Source organism: Pieris brassicae, chromosome 9 (genome assembly GCF_905147105.1).
Source record: "Pieris brassicae chromosome 9, ilPieBrab1.1, whole genome shotgun sequence".
Lineage (NCBI taxonomy): Eukaryota > Metazoa > Arthropoda > Insecta > Lepidoptera > Pieridae > Pieris > Pieris brassicae.
In genome coordinates this window covers 6,258,850-6,274,932 of record NC_059673.1, presented here as the reverse complement: position 1 = coordinate 6,274,932, position 16,083 = coordinate 6,258,850, and the positions used below count along the sequence as shown (strand labels likewise).

The 16,083-nt window shown below is 33.4% G+C and overlaps 1 protein-coding gene across 11 annotated transcripts in view; it reads right to left on the bottom strand.

The window, feature by feature from the left end:
- The window catches only part of LOC123714718 (kinesin-like protein KIF13B), a 113,593-nt gene that overhangs the window by 46,593 nt on the left and 50,917 nt on the right, over window positions 1-16,083 (bottom strand). For all 11 annotated transcript variants that reach the window (XM_045669125.1, XM_045669129.1, XM_045669130.1 and 8 more), the window contains exon 3: window positions 13,381-13,544. In XM_045669125.1, the coding sequence (XP_045525081.1) occupies window positions 13,381-13,544 (164 nt within the window). The remainder of the gene's footprint in view (window positions 1-13,380; window positions 13,545-16,083) is intronic.

The following is a 16,083-nucleotide window of genomic DNA, read 5'->3' as shown; positions in this document are numbered from 1 at the left end:
CCCATATTTGCTGTGAGAGATTGGAGATTTTTTTTCCCCTACTTGCTTTCGCAGCTTAATAGTTCTCTCGACATCTCGTCGACTTATTTGTGAAGCATATGGGAGAAATATATATCTAAAAAAGTATTTAGAAAAGATTAATGTAAAGCAAAAGGTTTTCTGGCAATTGTATAAAAAACAATTTTAATTGTATAATATGTTTTATAATATCCCACGCCATGAGACCAGTCTAAAATGTTTCTACAAGTTAAAGGATTTGTTAGTTGTACCAATCTCTATTGCATCCGTCAGTTCAGTAGACGAACGTAATGCGATTTGGCACATCGCTGGAGAGCAGCCAAAGAGTCCATTTCATTTCACGAGACCTGCGCAGGACGTCTCCCGGAAGCAATAAACAAGAGATTCTGCATCACGTGCACTTCTCGAAAGAGGTGAGTGTACGAGCAAGAAACTGCTCTTTAGTTAGGTAGTTACTTAAACACCGACACACTTTCTTTTGTCTTTTTCTGGCAATATGATTTAGTTAAAACTGTCATATATTGATTCATTTTTATGAGTAGGAGATCATTGGGTAGAAATCGTACGTAAAAAAGGAAACTTTATTGCTATGAAACACAGATATTGCCCATAATTAGGTAATTACGCTCATATTTTCATTTTTAATCTACGTTAAGGCTCAGTTAATCACCCTTTTCTAACGAACTCGCCCGTAATTCACCCACTGGAAGAAATTAATTAAAACACGTTTTTTGTAATTTCGTCTGAGAGCATACGCTTAGCATATAATTATTCTCTGTATTTCAGAAATAGTGTTAGAAGACACGTTAAAGCAAATTCAACATTCAACAAATCTCTCTTAACGCTTCAAAAGGTCGCATAATTATTCTATAACAAGAGCATACATAAAGCGCTTTGTCTCTCAAAGATTACATATGTATTTCGATTTAGGACACGTTAGTTGTAACATTGCCAGTGAGGTATATAATATCAAACAATGAGGCGATATATACTTCTTGTATATATCGCCTTCAGAAAATTTTAAATAACTCGTCTAGTCTTTGTCCGGCACCTAAAATACATGAAAATAAGTATCTGCTATATAAAATCAAAATTAGTTACTACAATTATATGAAAAGCTGTTTCATGGAAATGAAGCCTGTCTTTCGAAACCAGCATTAAAACAACAACAAACAGGACATTAAGATATTTATTTCTTGATTTACACTTAACTTAAACATAACACAGGCAACGACCTTATCCCCAACAAGCGATTTCTTCCAGGGAACCCGAAATTTGAAAATTAAAAAGAACACCAACTTCTGAAGTGCACTCGTAGAAGTGCGTAAAAATTAACAAAAAAATACCAACTAAAACTAAACAGAGATCCCAAAAAATCTAATCTAAATAAGTTAGAAGGCATCTAAACAAGGCAGAAGAGAAATGCTCAAAAAGAAGATTCTTAAATAAATTTAATAATAAACATATAATATAAATAACATAGTATGATTAAACGGTTTTAGTTCTAAGAGATTATTGTTGTTAACGGACTAGAGTAAAGTAGAAAAAAAAATGATTAATATATTACAAATTTTTAAAGTTAAAACTGCATAATCGTTTCAATTCCGATAACATATTTCCTGTTGGAATGACAGTAGAAGATAATTTAACCATTTACTTTCAATTATAAAGCATTCTAAACAATTACCATTTCAAAGAGTCAAAAATGTTGCGTCAGCAAACTCGCTATGAAGCTAGAATGACAGATGTCAAAAGTATCCCATTACATTGACAGTATTGTAATTAGTTTACTTTTCTTTAATTTCACACTTCGACATACTAACATTCTTATATAGTAATCCTATCTGAAAAGTTAAAACAATACACTCACACACATGCAAATGTAAACCCGAAAGACCGTCTTGTTAATTCAACTCATGCGCGTACATTACATCCGACCTGTCCGACAAACAGTTACATCAGCTCAGTACACAATTGTAGCTAACAATCACCTCTACAAATGTACGCTACGCTACAATTTGCATTTATTCGCTCCAGTGACAAACACACCGTACTAAATTAGCCGTCAAGTGCACTGCTATACGGATAGATCCGCTGACTGTTAGCAAAATAAACCAATCGTTTTATTATGTTTCGAATGTTTCAGTTTTTGTCGGATTCAGTTTTACGAGTGCGAGTCATCGTGGGCAATGTAATTCTAGTATTGTCTTTTGTTAACATGGCTTTTCACATTAAGAAAATTATGTAAATAATTATAAGTTTATAATAATAATACATAGCTTCAATCCGTTTAAAAAGTGTTTTCTTAAAATGTAATTCTATTCAACTTTGATATTAGTTTTGATGTTATTGTTATGTGTCTCGTTAATCCCCAATGCAGTATATGAATCTACTGATCTGGACACTAGACCTCGAGGCCGATCTCGACTAGCTGGATCAAGTAAACGCTCAGACACTGAAGCTAAAGACAAGGAGGAGTGGAGGAAATTGTGTGGCGTCATTAACACGACCATGATAATTGATGAACGCGAAGAAGAAGAATTCAACAATGTATTTTGTAAAAATAATAAACGCTCATGAAATCCACAAGTTGTGGGTTATGCTTTATTAAGCAGTGTTTATTACAATACATAACAAAAATAGCGTTAGTAAAAAGTTATTTGAACTAATACATTTTTACTACATGATAATAACTTTCAATATCCAACTTATATATCAAAAGCTATGCACAAAAAATACACCTCGTATCGTATATATTTACTCAAAAAGGAAACATAACATATAGTACAAATGCACATAACATATAGAAATATATATCAAAAGAAATACGCGTTATAATTACAGACGTGTCAGAAGTGACGGGAAGATAATATTATCAAAGTAAGATTTGAAAACACAGAACGTATTATTATTTATTTAATAAGGGTGGGATTTAGAAACGAGATCTATAAAGCAACTATATCAAAATCCAATAAAATTTTGACGTAAGGGACATAGCGTTACGTCTCATTTCTGAATCTTACCCAAAGACCCAAGCTTTAGGTATCAAGACATGAAAATATGAGGCCAACAATTGTAGCACCAAAGATTTTCTTCGTATACCATAAACTAAAACGACACCTTTAAAATATACCTAGCTACAAGTCGATGGGGCGTAAGACAATAGAGCCCGATGGCTTCGAGGCAGAACGCGGTTGGAGCGCTTTTGTTCAACCTGACCTAGAATGTTCCATTGAACGACCCTAGGTCAGTTAAGCGCTAATTGCCGTTAAATAAGCGGAGCATTCATTATTTCAGCAAAATATTTTATACGGATTAAAATTGCCTAATTTCATTCACTTCAATATTATTTTTTGGTCGGTGTCATTATGTAAAAATTTCATGTAAATTTAACCAGTGCTATATTTATTTATATTACACCATTAACATCAAATACAAAGACTTTTTATGAAATTTATTACAAAATAAGAATTTCACAAACCAATCCTTTCTAGTAAACGATCTGTTCACTTAAATATTACTTCATAACGATTTGTGCTTACAATTTAATTATTTTTAATAAATCAAAAGTAAATTTCAAATTATTTCAGACCCGGTGAACGTCGTATCATCTAGATATTTTTTGTCAATACCTAATACATTTTTGTTAAAACAGGCCAACTGAACACAAGAGATCAAACCTCATACTAAAGCATTGAAACACAAACTTATAAAGGCAATTATAAATATTAAATATTTCCGTAAAGACAAAAGACATTAAAATACAGTTTTTATTGGAAAATTCAACAGTCGTTTTTAATATTTATCTCTATAAATAATAAGTAACTACGTTTCCGACCGTTTAAACCTTCCCAGAAACTTCACACACACCAGAAAACTTTAAGCATCCAGATTTTTGATTGTCTCGACATATAGCGAAACAATATATACGGATAGCAATTCATTTTTATAAATATATTAAGATTATAAGATTTGTAACTCCTGCTCTAAAATACAATATTTTAACATTAGAATGGATTAATTCAAAACGTGTTGAAGGCAACAAATGCTTGTGTGAATACACGAATATATAGATCAATAGGTAATGCTAGTTACATTTCATGTACTGAATATGTGATTCAGAATATATCAAGCGTCAGTCTACGCGTTCCGCGTCATCATAAATTTACTGCAAATATTGAGTTGCCCAATAGTGCTCAATAGCAAATAGTTAGAAGCCAGCTTTATAAGATATACACGGAGATCGGTTGTGGTTGTGCGCGGCTCGATGTGGTTTAATTTAAATAATACATTTAAAAAGCGATAATTAAGTAAACAACTGGTTGAATTTCGTATTCGTCAACTCCATGGTGTTGTTTGACCGTTTATTTAAATCGTTAAATATTATTTAGTTCCAGCAGTAATTATAGGGTTGGGTTGAATTTCACTTATTCCAACTCCAGCAAAAACGAGAACATTGGGGAAATAGAAAAATGTTCAGTGAATTTATGTTAGTACTATGAAAATCAATACCACCTTTCATTGTATGATTGATGAAACAACATTTAAAACAAAAGACGACTACTATCGATGATATATAGATTACTGGTGTAACTTGATTAAAGTAAATAACTAGTCTGGCCATAAAAACTTTACTTTTTTTCTACCTTTTAATTATTTTGAATTTGGAACATGTATATTTTTCAAAACTTATTTCGATTTTTTCATTCTATTTTCACTTCACATATTTTTGCGTGTTAATTATCAAATTACAGTATGGAATGGGATGTTAAAAAAAATAGGATTGCAGTGATCGCTTTGCCCAAAGTGGGCATGGAGCCATCGGTCCTATTCCAGACACTTCAAAAGCTTGGTATCAGCTGTTTGTTCGTATATCGTATTATCAACATATACAATAACACTTCATCTATCGAAGACCAGAAAATATCGGGTCCTCAAAACCCCTATTAAGAAGCAAAAAATATTTTCGCGAGAAATTAAGATTCTCGCTAGGACTCGTGTCGCGTATTATGATTCTCGACGATATACGTGAAATAGCCTTAATCAATCTTTACAATTAACGAGAGTGGATTGATCAAAACGCCTTCTGTCGCAATACGCAGGTTTTTCACCTGTAACACAGAAATAACCTATGTAAAAAGTTCTAAAGAAGCTGCTCAAACGTGTCGGTAAGGTACAACGTGGTCATCATCCTGCGTCAGAGATGGTTTGATGGGGCATGTCTTATATAGGAATCACAAAACTACATTTTTGTAAAAAAGGAGTGAAAACTTCAGCCAAAGTGTATAAAGATACACTCTTGGGTCATGCTGTGAAAGCTCTATAAATATACTTATACCGTTGATTTTCAGCAGGATTCTAAACCTGGTCACATGGTACGAACTAAGCCAAGCTTGGCTTGAAACAATCTTTCCGGACTTTATAAGAGCTGACGAGTCGCCCTCATCTAGCCAAGACATCAAGCTTCAAATTTTGGTCAGTTGTAGGCTTTCGCCAGTCCTTTGGCCTGCTCAAAACAATACGGCAACATTGAGTTTCTTTATAAATATTTGGAACAAGCAGTGTCGAAATTTCCCTTGGAAACAGTGCGTGAATCCATAGATACATTCGTGGTATCATTAAAGACAAAAAAAAGCCAAAAGTTGGCCATTTGGAACAGATTTTTTTGTTTTGTTTTTGTTAAGACTTTAATAGATAGGTATAAATTTTAATAACATTACATTACTTCATTAAAAAATAATGCATTTTTATTTGTAACAGACCTAATTGCTGGAATAGGTATTTCATTTAAAAAATACTCTTATCTGAATAATAATTTGTAAATAAAAAAAATTGTGAATAGTTGCATAAGAAAGACGAAGATTACTAAGTGTTTTGGGCGATTATTTGTATTTTTAGACATTTCACTTTTCACGTGTTACGGATTCGTGGAACTAGCCATTTATGGAAGATCTGGCGTCGGGCATCAAACGCAATTAGCTTCTACAGCCGGATGCGAGCAAACCGAATTACTTTTGTGTTGATTACTCACTGAAAGGGCCAGTTTGCTCATGCGTTTTATTTCATTAGCCTTAACAATGAGGCCATTACCCCATTCGAAATAGACATATATTCACATTGTAATTTACATAACATTTTACTTGACTTATAGATTAAAAATACTTCTTTATAATGCATATAAACACGAATTTAATACATTATTCTGAGTACTTTACTGCAGTCTTTCCGCTCACAATTCGACTTAACAACGATTCCGCGAGACTTGTGACTAAATAAATATAGATAAATAATGTGGCGGACTAAACATCAAGAAAATCCCGCTCGTTTGCCCCTGTTCTATAAAAAAAGAATGTTTCAGGAATTTCGTCGTTTTATACGAATACTATCATCAAGGACAACGATAATTTATATGTTAAAAGAATTTGAATTACTCTGTTTCAGTTAATAGATAAAGGAATAAGGTTCACGTATATAATCCTCTGTAGATAGTATAAAAGTCGCTAGCTACTTTAAAACTAAACTTTTTGTTTTACAAAGTCGCCCCCGCAATATTTTGTTGAGTAATCGTAAGTGCTGAAGCTGTAGTAATCGAGTGATGTTTATACCAAAACGATTTTGAAATCTTCATATCATTGGCACCTTTTATCAACTCCACAATCAATTAAGAGATTTCGTACCAGTTGAAATAAAAAAGTAATTAGGAGAGAAAAAGGTTCTAATCGGGTTCTGAAAATGAGTTTTCGATCAGGTGGCTAAAGTAATTCCAATCAGTCCAAATACTAAATTGATTTAATGCGTTTACACAAAATATTTATCTTCGGTTATTATATTTATATTTTTCAGCTACTCTCAAATACATACGCACACACACCCATTCACATACTCACATATACACGCATACTTAACGTCTTATACGACTTGTGTGTGATTAGTTGTAACACTGTACCAAAGAATAATTGTTATCTACACAGATAGATAAATTTTGTCACAACCCAGTTCTGTCTTGAATAAAGTTTTTATTTATTATTCATTTTAATGCATGTGTACCTATAGACGGCTAGTATGTGGTGTTGGTGTTTGTGTCTGAAGTTCTGATTCAATGCCTGCCTCTCTGTACGGAGTAGTTTATCAGCCTACCCTTAACAGTAATTGTTTCGGCGATAATAGTTCTAGCATCAACGGTACATATACCATTAACAGAATCGGAATCTCATTTTGGAATGATAGGTAGTATGTAGTAACCCACCAATAGTAGGAACCCATATGTATAAATAATCAATGTAGCATTAAACGTCCGATAAATAAAAAGGGTGTTTACGCATTTTAAATGATAAATTCAAGATCAAATATTTCTTAGTTTAAAGAAATACTTATCAAAAATAGTTCAGAATAATTTCCAACATCATTTCTTAGATATGAAAAAAGGCTTTTTCTTTGCTCGACATCTCATTGCAAAAGCGAGCATATCAAAGGGAGTCGAGCCGTCTCAATTTAAGGATACTATGAAACTGCAAGATAAAAGGAATATAATGACGTCATACTGCCTTTGTCACGAACCTTCATTTCAAAAAACGAACATAATATACAAACCGGAGTCTTGGTTAGTTTTTCTTAGTTATATGTGGGTACAAAAGACACAACGTCTTCAATACACAACTTATACATATTTTAAATAGACTAAAGCGCTTAAAACGCTCATACCTCGAAGAATCAGGTTCAATTCAGCTATCAAGGCTCTCGGCTTCGGGCCTTCCGTCCGTCACTAGAAATTTTGATACTGACTCGTGCCCAGCTTTTCGTTCCTCATTGTTACTCATCTATTGAACTTTTTCCTTCAGTAAATTCATCCTAACAGAAACTATACGACGCCAAAATTAATATTAATTTACCGAAACTTCAACCAGGAAGTCACTTAACAAATTCAGCAGACATTCTCAAGTACCAGTTGACGTTAGGAACACGGGAATGCACTCGCGATGAAACGTTTGAGACAAACGACTATTAAATTATTCCTTTCACGCTGTAAATGGTTCCCTTTGTTGATATTTAGTATCTTTATCAAGCACACTTAGAGATGGTTATTATTTTTTTCTATTTTCTTATTACGACTAACTGTTTCTACATGTCTAGTATGGTGTAATAGTTACAGCTCCTTACAATGTCATTGTATCTCAAAAAACTTGGCGATTAAAAAGCGTAGCAAAGAGATTCTTGCCAGTTCATCCTGTCCGCTCTTGATTTGAGAACTAAGTTTGTTATACGTAAAGAGGCAAACATACGGGCAGCAAGCTCATCTGATACCGCCGCACATAGACACTTACATTGCCATAGCCGCAAATGCGTTGCCGGCCCTTTAAGAATTGGTACGCTCTATTCTGGAAGGGGTGGAGTTAGTTTAGAAATACATCGGTGGGTAGCTGATGGTGCGCGGCAAAAACTGCCTTAAAACACTCCATAGTACTAAATGTAAATTTAATTACAATTATATCGCATTTTATTTGTATATCTACGTATAGTTTCTTTGTGGACGGATCTTGTCATAGTGTTCCAATACCGATATTTATTAACACTTAATTACAGACATACGCGCAATGAAAATAACATATAAAGGCGTGCAAGGACTGCCTTACTTCGCCAGTAAGCGATCTCTCGTGATAGTAAAATATAGTCAAAAAAACAATTGTGTAATTAAATTGATAGGGATAGAAATAATTAAAAACTAATACGAACTATTGATAATTTATCACTAGCAATATAAAAAGCCGTTATATGCCATAAATGAGATTTGCGAAAATTACTCAGTTCAAGAATTTTTGACCTCTAACATATTACAAATATTCATTAGAATAGACAGAGCATGAAAAACTTCAATAGAATTTTCCAAGAAAAATATAGATATTTATGTTTCTAGTTTAAATTGAAAGTGATTTACCGTGGCGTCTGCTCCATTCATCCCTGTTCACTCTAATGGAATAATAGCCGAGTTGAAACGAATTGCTATAAGTTTTTTCTTTGTATGAAAGCAAATTATTTTGAAAAACCCCGTATTGTGAGGACGTGCTCTCGCATACAATTCAGAGCGCTGCTTCTATTGCGACACGCTTAGTTGAAAATTAAATAGGCTTCTCTATTCTTCATATTGAAGCTTTTATTTATAAGCTAACTGGAAAATATTTAATAGATGAAACTGTTCGCTACAAGTTCATTTATTTAAAATACTATACATTTTAAAATGCTCATTGTCTCCGTAGCTTAGGCTTGGTTGAAAACGATAAAAACGGTGATTTGTGTTTGTTCCATACTTCAACACCTTATAAAATAGAAATGGTAATAACGTGTTTTGTATTAGCATTTTCATTAAAAAAAATCCGATACTAAATAGATATTTCTATCGAATACCGACTTCGTGTAATTTGTTGATCACTACGACTCATATACAATGAAACTACTTTCGCCTGCATACGTTGTGAGTCATTAAACAAAAAACAAACAATTTTCATTAGTTTTTGTTCCGCTGTCACATGACATTTGTTTTAATTTTAATATTTTAGTAAAAGTAACGATTATGTTATGTAGGCTATAAACACTTAGGCATTATCGTTGGGCAAAGAAAAGAAATTTACACCTCAAGAGAGAAGCGACGTAAATTTAAACTTCGTGATGTTATTAAAATCTCCAAGGCTTTACGAGAAATTATAGCCAGTCGTAAGGGATCGTTTGGAATATTTGTGTTGTGTTTAACGTCACTAGTGCCCGTTAAGCCTGGGTTGCGTTAATAGGAATTTATTTTGCGTAGCTTTCAGCTAAAATTGGCTTATTTCCGAAGCATAACGAATAAATGGCTGCGACTGTTATTAATTTAGTATTATATACCGTAATTCTGATTACCAAAATATACTTCTAAATAACACGATAAATGAATAAATAGGGAATATAAATACACAAATCTTTGGTAAGCTTAAATTATTACTAATAGATAATATATAATAGTTTGTAACTACTTTCGTAATTGCGAGACCCTATGAATAATATCTCTACGTCGCGTAGCAGAGCCACAACAAATCTTGATAAGCAATATAATCAAATTTTCGCTGAAATTATAAAAAAAACATCTACTTGCTCAACAAAAAATTGACGTAATATAGTTTTTAATCCGCCCAAAAATATTTATTTATCTACTTCTTAACAATTATTCTTCTTTTTAATTTAATTTTATTTACATTTTTTTAATTTTTTTTTCTTATTTGCTTACACTGCTAACTTTTACTATTATTATTAATATTTTCTACTGAGTATTAGATTCTTATTTGTTTTTTTTACGACTGAGGCGGTAACTAGCTGCAGTGGTCTCTGGCAGAATGACCAGCGCTGTGGAACAACTCTGTTTCTCAGCATAATGCTGAGCCAGAGCCAATTACAACCACAGCACACACGCATTACACAGTTAAACCTTTTTCTTTAAAAAAATTGGTATTATTATTTTTTATTTATTTTTCTTTTTGATTTTTTTTTTGTTTCTGTGTGTGTTTTGTTGGAAATAAATGTTATGTCTATGTTATGTCAATAGAAGAAATGCATTCAATTCCATAGGGAAACGACGATCTTATTATATCGACTATATACTACATTTTGACATATCACTCTCACATGCTTTAGACAATAAATAAGTGCGAAAAAAACACTGTAGTGTGAATTTCTTATAACATATTTTTATCGAGTACTAGAGTCGATACACAGTAATATATGAGTAATAACGAGAACTTCAAAACTTCGCTATAATTAAAATATATGAAAAGTATACTCTCGTTTCACACTTACGCATTCACGTTACATATTCATCACGCGGTTCCGTCAACTTTCAGCTCCTTTCAAGAGCTCGTTCCCCTCAAGACAATGATGACAAAGGACAAAATGTGTAACCAAAAGAACAAACAGGAACATTTTGTGTTACGAGCAAAAGAAACATAGACTGTTTTTAGATCTTAAAAAATATTTTCTTACATAAATATTATATGCAATTAGTATTGAGACCTGAATATCGATTCTTATTAAATTACTGTGGAATATAAATAGATTACTAATTAGTACATCGCACACTGATATTAATCAACCAAAAGGAATTAAAATGGCAATGTTTGTAGTGTTTCTAGGCACATTATCAAGCAACTTCTTTCGAACTTAAACGGGTAATGAGATCCCCTAACGATTCAGTAATTAGACTCATTAAGACTTACGTCACAACTTCATACCCTACTCTGTATGTATAAACTTTAGTTTAAAATAAACAGTGTCTATTATCTTTTAATGTTTTTATACTACAGCGAGTGAATATTTCACCGGTAACTTTTCGATTGCAACTCCTTAACGCGCAAATTCTTCCTCACATGGAGTACTGTTCTCATCATTGGGCAGTAGTACCTTAGTACCACCTCCTTCCTCTTGACCGTAATCAACGAAGACCTATTCGAATCGTCGACGACCAGTCACTTTCCGAGCGGCTTGATCCCTTAGCTAGAGATGTTGGGCGTATCTACCTCTTCTATCGCATTTACCATGGAAAGTGATCAGAGCAGTTGATCGGATTAATACCTGCAGCTGAGTTTCATTATCGGATGTCAAGGCAGAAAACAAAATACTATCTGTGTCACCTCGACTGACCACAACTGAGCATTTCTTAAGGCAGTTTTTGCGCGCACTAGCACCATATGGAACCAGCTACCCGCTGAAGTATTTCCGATCCAATTCGACTTAGAGTTCTTCAAGAAAAGCTTGTAATACGAGTGTCCATGGGCGGTCTCATAACATCAGATGAGACTCCTGCCCGTTTGCCTCATATAAAAAAAGAATTGGTATTTCTGCAATTCTGACCAAGTCAAAACAATTTCTTTACATTGCTGATTTTGTGAAACACGCACGCTAAACATAAAAGAAACGATCCATGATCAATTGATACAGGAGTCGATCACGTGCCAAGTATAATTAAAATACACTCAGGAGGGCTTCAATAAAGGTGCGACACCGTTCAAGAAGTTTGCGTAGAATTTTAACGTAAACCTATCCATACATTTACAGGCATAGAGCACGTGCCCTATCGAGCGAGACGAATAATTAAAGAGCCTGTCGCAATCAAGTTACCGTGTAACACATCGTGTGAGCAAGGCGAAAACGATGTGTTAGAACTTCATATAATAAATTAAGATGGTTCGATTAAGTAAAATCTTGATCAAAACCTGGCGGAATAAAGCTTTACCCTACCTAAAACTATATATATGTAAGTTGTTATAACCCCAGGGAGTAATCGTTAAATATCGTTGTTTTTTAGAATAATATTCTCTATTAAATATCTTACGTTTATGTTTTACTTATTTATATATTTTATATACTTAATTTACCTTGCTGTAGCGGCTTAAAGTGAAAATAAAGATAATCTAAATACTACTATCGCTTTATACGAACATTTAGTTAATTTTACGTAGAATTGATAGTGTTTTTAGGAAGCTGTTAGAAGACATAAAAACCTCGTTCTCTACTAAGAAAAGAACGTACTACATCCGTAAAGTAAACAAGATTAAAATTACAGAACACGGTAAATTGCTGTGCACATAAATCACGACAAAACCGGCTCTTGATAACAATAGCAACAAACAGAAAATACTGAATGGCGAGCTCCTAGGGAATAATGAATGAGTAATGGGTTGCTTCATTAATATTTGACATCCATTCTTGGCTTTAACATTTGGTCAAAGCTTTTAAATTGAGGACGATAAGTAATACGAAGTTTATATGCACATCTTTATTGAGATCTAGGTTTTATATTTCGACAAAATGAATAACATTTTTTTTATTATGATAAAGTATTGTTTAAAATATTTTAATCAGACGACTATAAACTTTTAATTATTGACGCATAATTAAAAGTTTATCTAATTAATAGAAAAAATCACTTTTTGCGACCTCGAGGAGTATATTTAAATCGTTTGAAATATACTTTAACTAAATTCAACTGCCTTTAGTAAATAGTCTCAAGTAGGCTATTTATCTCTATGTTAAAGTTATCCCGTGCAGTTTAAAAGTTATAAATTTAACTTATTAATTTTAAAAGGGCTGTCTCGCTCTTTTGGAGCCATTTTATTTACAACTTCATATCTTTTTAGGAATAACAAGAAAGTTCCAGGACACTAAAAAACTATGGAAGCCGACCAAAAAAAATTGTATACCTGTATACCATCTAAGAAAAATATTGACACAAGTCATGAACGAACTATAAATCGTTTAGCGCTTCATTTGCTATTCGAGGCTTATAGTTACAAATAAGTATTTACAGTATCCAGTACGGAAATATTATTAAGTACAAAATCTTACCAGTCTGTCCGTAAGCGAAGATACAGGCATTGTATCCGTCGAAGGCATTGTCCAAGATATCTCGTCCGAGACACTCGAACACTGTCTTCTGTGATGCAAAGTTGTTGAGGGTCGGGTCAAGCGAGTAGAAACAGTGATCGAAGGCAAACGTCTTTGGCTGTTTTCTGGAAATAAATATTCAGGCTTAGGTATTTTACTAAAGTAACCTTTTGTAGCTGGCAACGCATAAAATGTTTAACGCACTTCTCTCTCAATATACATACATAGATAATACTAACTATAAAAAATTATCACCAAGATAGACCCACAAATGTGTGTGCATAGGGCACACACTCCCGATGTAAAAGGGATTCAGGGCACATTTGAGTTAAGTAGCGGAATTTTGTCGGATTACCGAGAGTTAACCAACACACGAATATCTATCTTGAATTACGTGAGTAAAGTACAAAATATAAATTATCCTTATAAAATTCACGGCATCATGACGAAATCGATATTCGAACTAGGAGGTTATGAAACAGATTTTGGAGATACAAAGAATTACTGATATACTTGCGAATATACTTTAAAAAAAGTCTTAGACGCGAGTATATTGCCATGTCTTTCTTACGGTAGTCAATTGTGGATATGTGACTCGAACACAAATAAAAAAACTACTTATCAAAATATGATAGAGAGAGACGGAACCAATTAGAGGAGGACTATAAGAGCACATTGAAAGGTAAATCTTTTGTAAAGATGGACGAATCAGGCTTAATTATTATTATTAAAAGTACAAAATAATTTAGCAATGTATATAATGAATGTTATAAAATTAAATTATAGGTACGTCGTGAATAACCCACTTATATTTATATTTTATAGTCATTAGCGTTTGTCATTATAGAAAACCAATCAACATATTTGTACCCACGTCCCTGGTGGCACTTTTTGATAGGACTACCAAACACACCCATACATATTTTTTCAAATAATTTCATATAACAAGGAATCGCAAGTCTGCATTAAATATTTCATAGAGGCCCTCAAAAAGTCCAACCCGACTAGATGCCATGTATAATAAGGGTACGCTAATTGCTGTAAACTTCAATTAGCCTGTCTGCCATAGAACAATACAAGTGCATGTAGCATTTGTAAGGTTTTCAAAGATTAATTATTCATAATTAAAATTTTTGTTAAGCAATTATAATTGGAAATATAAATTCGATCAATGCTTATTATTTGTGAAGTACTTCGACCAATGTCGGTTTTAACTGGCTTTTAGCCAATTTATAATGATTAAGAATATTAACTAACACTATTATAAATCATTTTCTTACTATTCTTCATTCTACGAGACTAACAATTGTATGAGGTGACGTGTAGAAATGGCCATGTGTAATGGTAAAATATATAACCTTCATATTATATAAAGGTTAAGTTGGTGGTTCCGCGTTCGATTCTCACTTGAAGCGTGCTTTTGAACTATATAACCTGACTGTGTTTCCTAACTGTTTTCTTTCTCTGTGCGCAGGTCTTTCAAGAAAAGAGCGTACAATTTTTTTAAAAGGCCTGCAACGCACTCGCGAGCCCTCTGGCATTGAGTGTCCATGGGCGGCGGTATCACTTATCATCTAGTGAGCCTCCTATCGCCCCTGTTCTATAAAAAAAACAAACGGAAATCATGGCGAGTTGTATCAAAAATCTAATTGCTTCGAAATAAACATTATTAATGATAGAAATATATCTGCTGCACAATGCTGATAATAATATTACCTAATAAATTAATATGACTAGTTTACTGCTTTATTCATCATTTTGTTCGTGAAATTAAGGTACTATTAATAATTTAAGAATTGGAACAGGAAAAGTTGAGCTTAATGGATAGTTGCAAAGTTTCAAAACGATACTCACGGAATACTTTACATAATTCCGCTGTCTCGGGCCATACTGTATCTCATTATCTGGTCCATTGCGTTCAGACAGATTATTTATCTCAAGTATATAGATTTTACTTCTTAGCCACTTGTTGCGTTATAGCGTACTCGTACTCTAAGTTTCCACTTGTCTAGTTTGAAAGGCATGGATTTTGTAATTGTTCTCGCCCAAAACGAAATAGTTTTACTTAATAATTATGATTATACTCTGTGGATATCTATAAGGATTCGTTAGACTATTGAAAGGAGTTTTAAATAAACATGTTTTATGGTTAAATAATTTATCCTATCCTATCTATATGAGAAGGACATCACTTAATATGATATACAGTACCAACGAGCGTCCGTTATTAAAACACTCGACATTCTACATCAAACCAACAGTCTTTTATAAGTCACAACATATGTTCTGCTTATATGTAGGGATTGATGAAATAAAGCATTGTATAGTAAGAATAAAGCAGTGTTGGCCTAGCGGCTTCAGCCTGTGACTCTCATCCCTGAGGGAGGGTTCGATCCCTGGCTGTGCACAAATGGAATTTCTTTCTATGTGCGTATTTAACATTCGCTCGGACTGTGATGGGTTTCCTTAGGAAAACATCCTGAAACCGGCTTGCCTTAGACCCAAAACCATTGATTTTTTACAGTTAGAATATATTTTTATTTTTGTCTGTTTCACTGCTTACAACTGCGAGCGAGTGTTAAATGCGCACATTGAAAGTCCATTGGTGCACAGGTGGGTTCGAACTTCCATGGCTGAGAGTGGCATGCTCAAGCCACTATACCA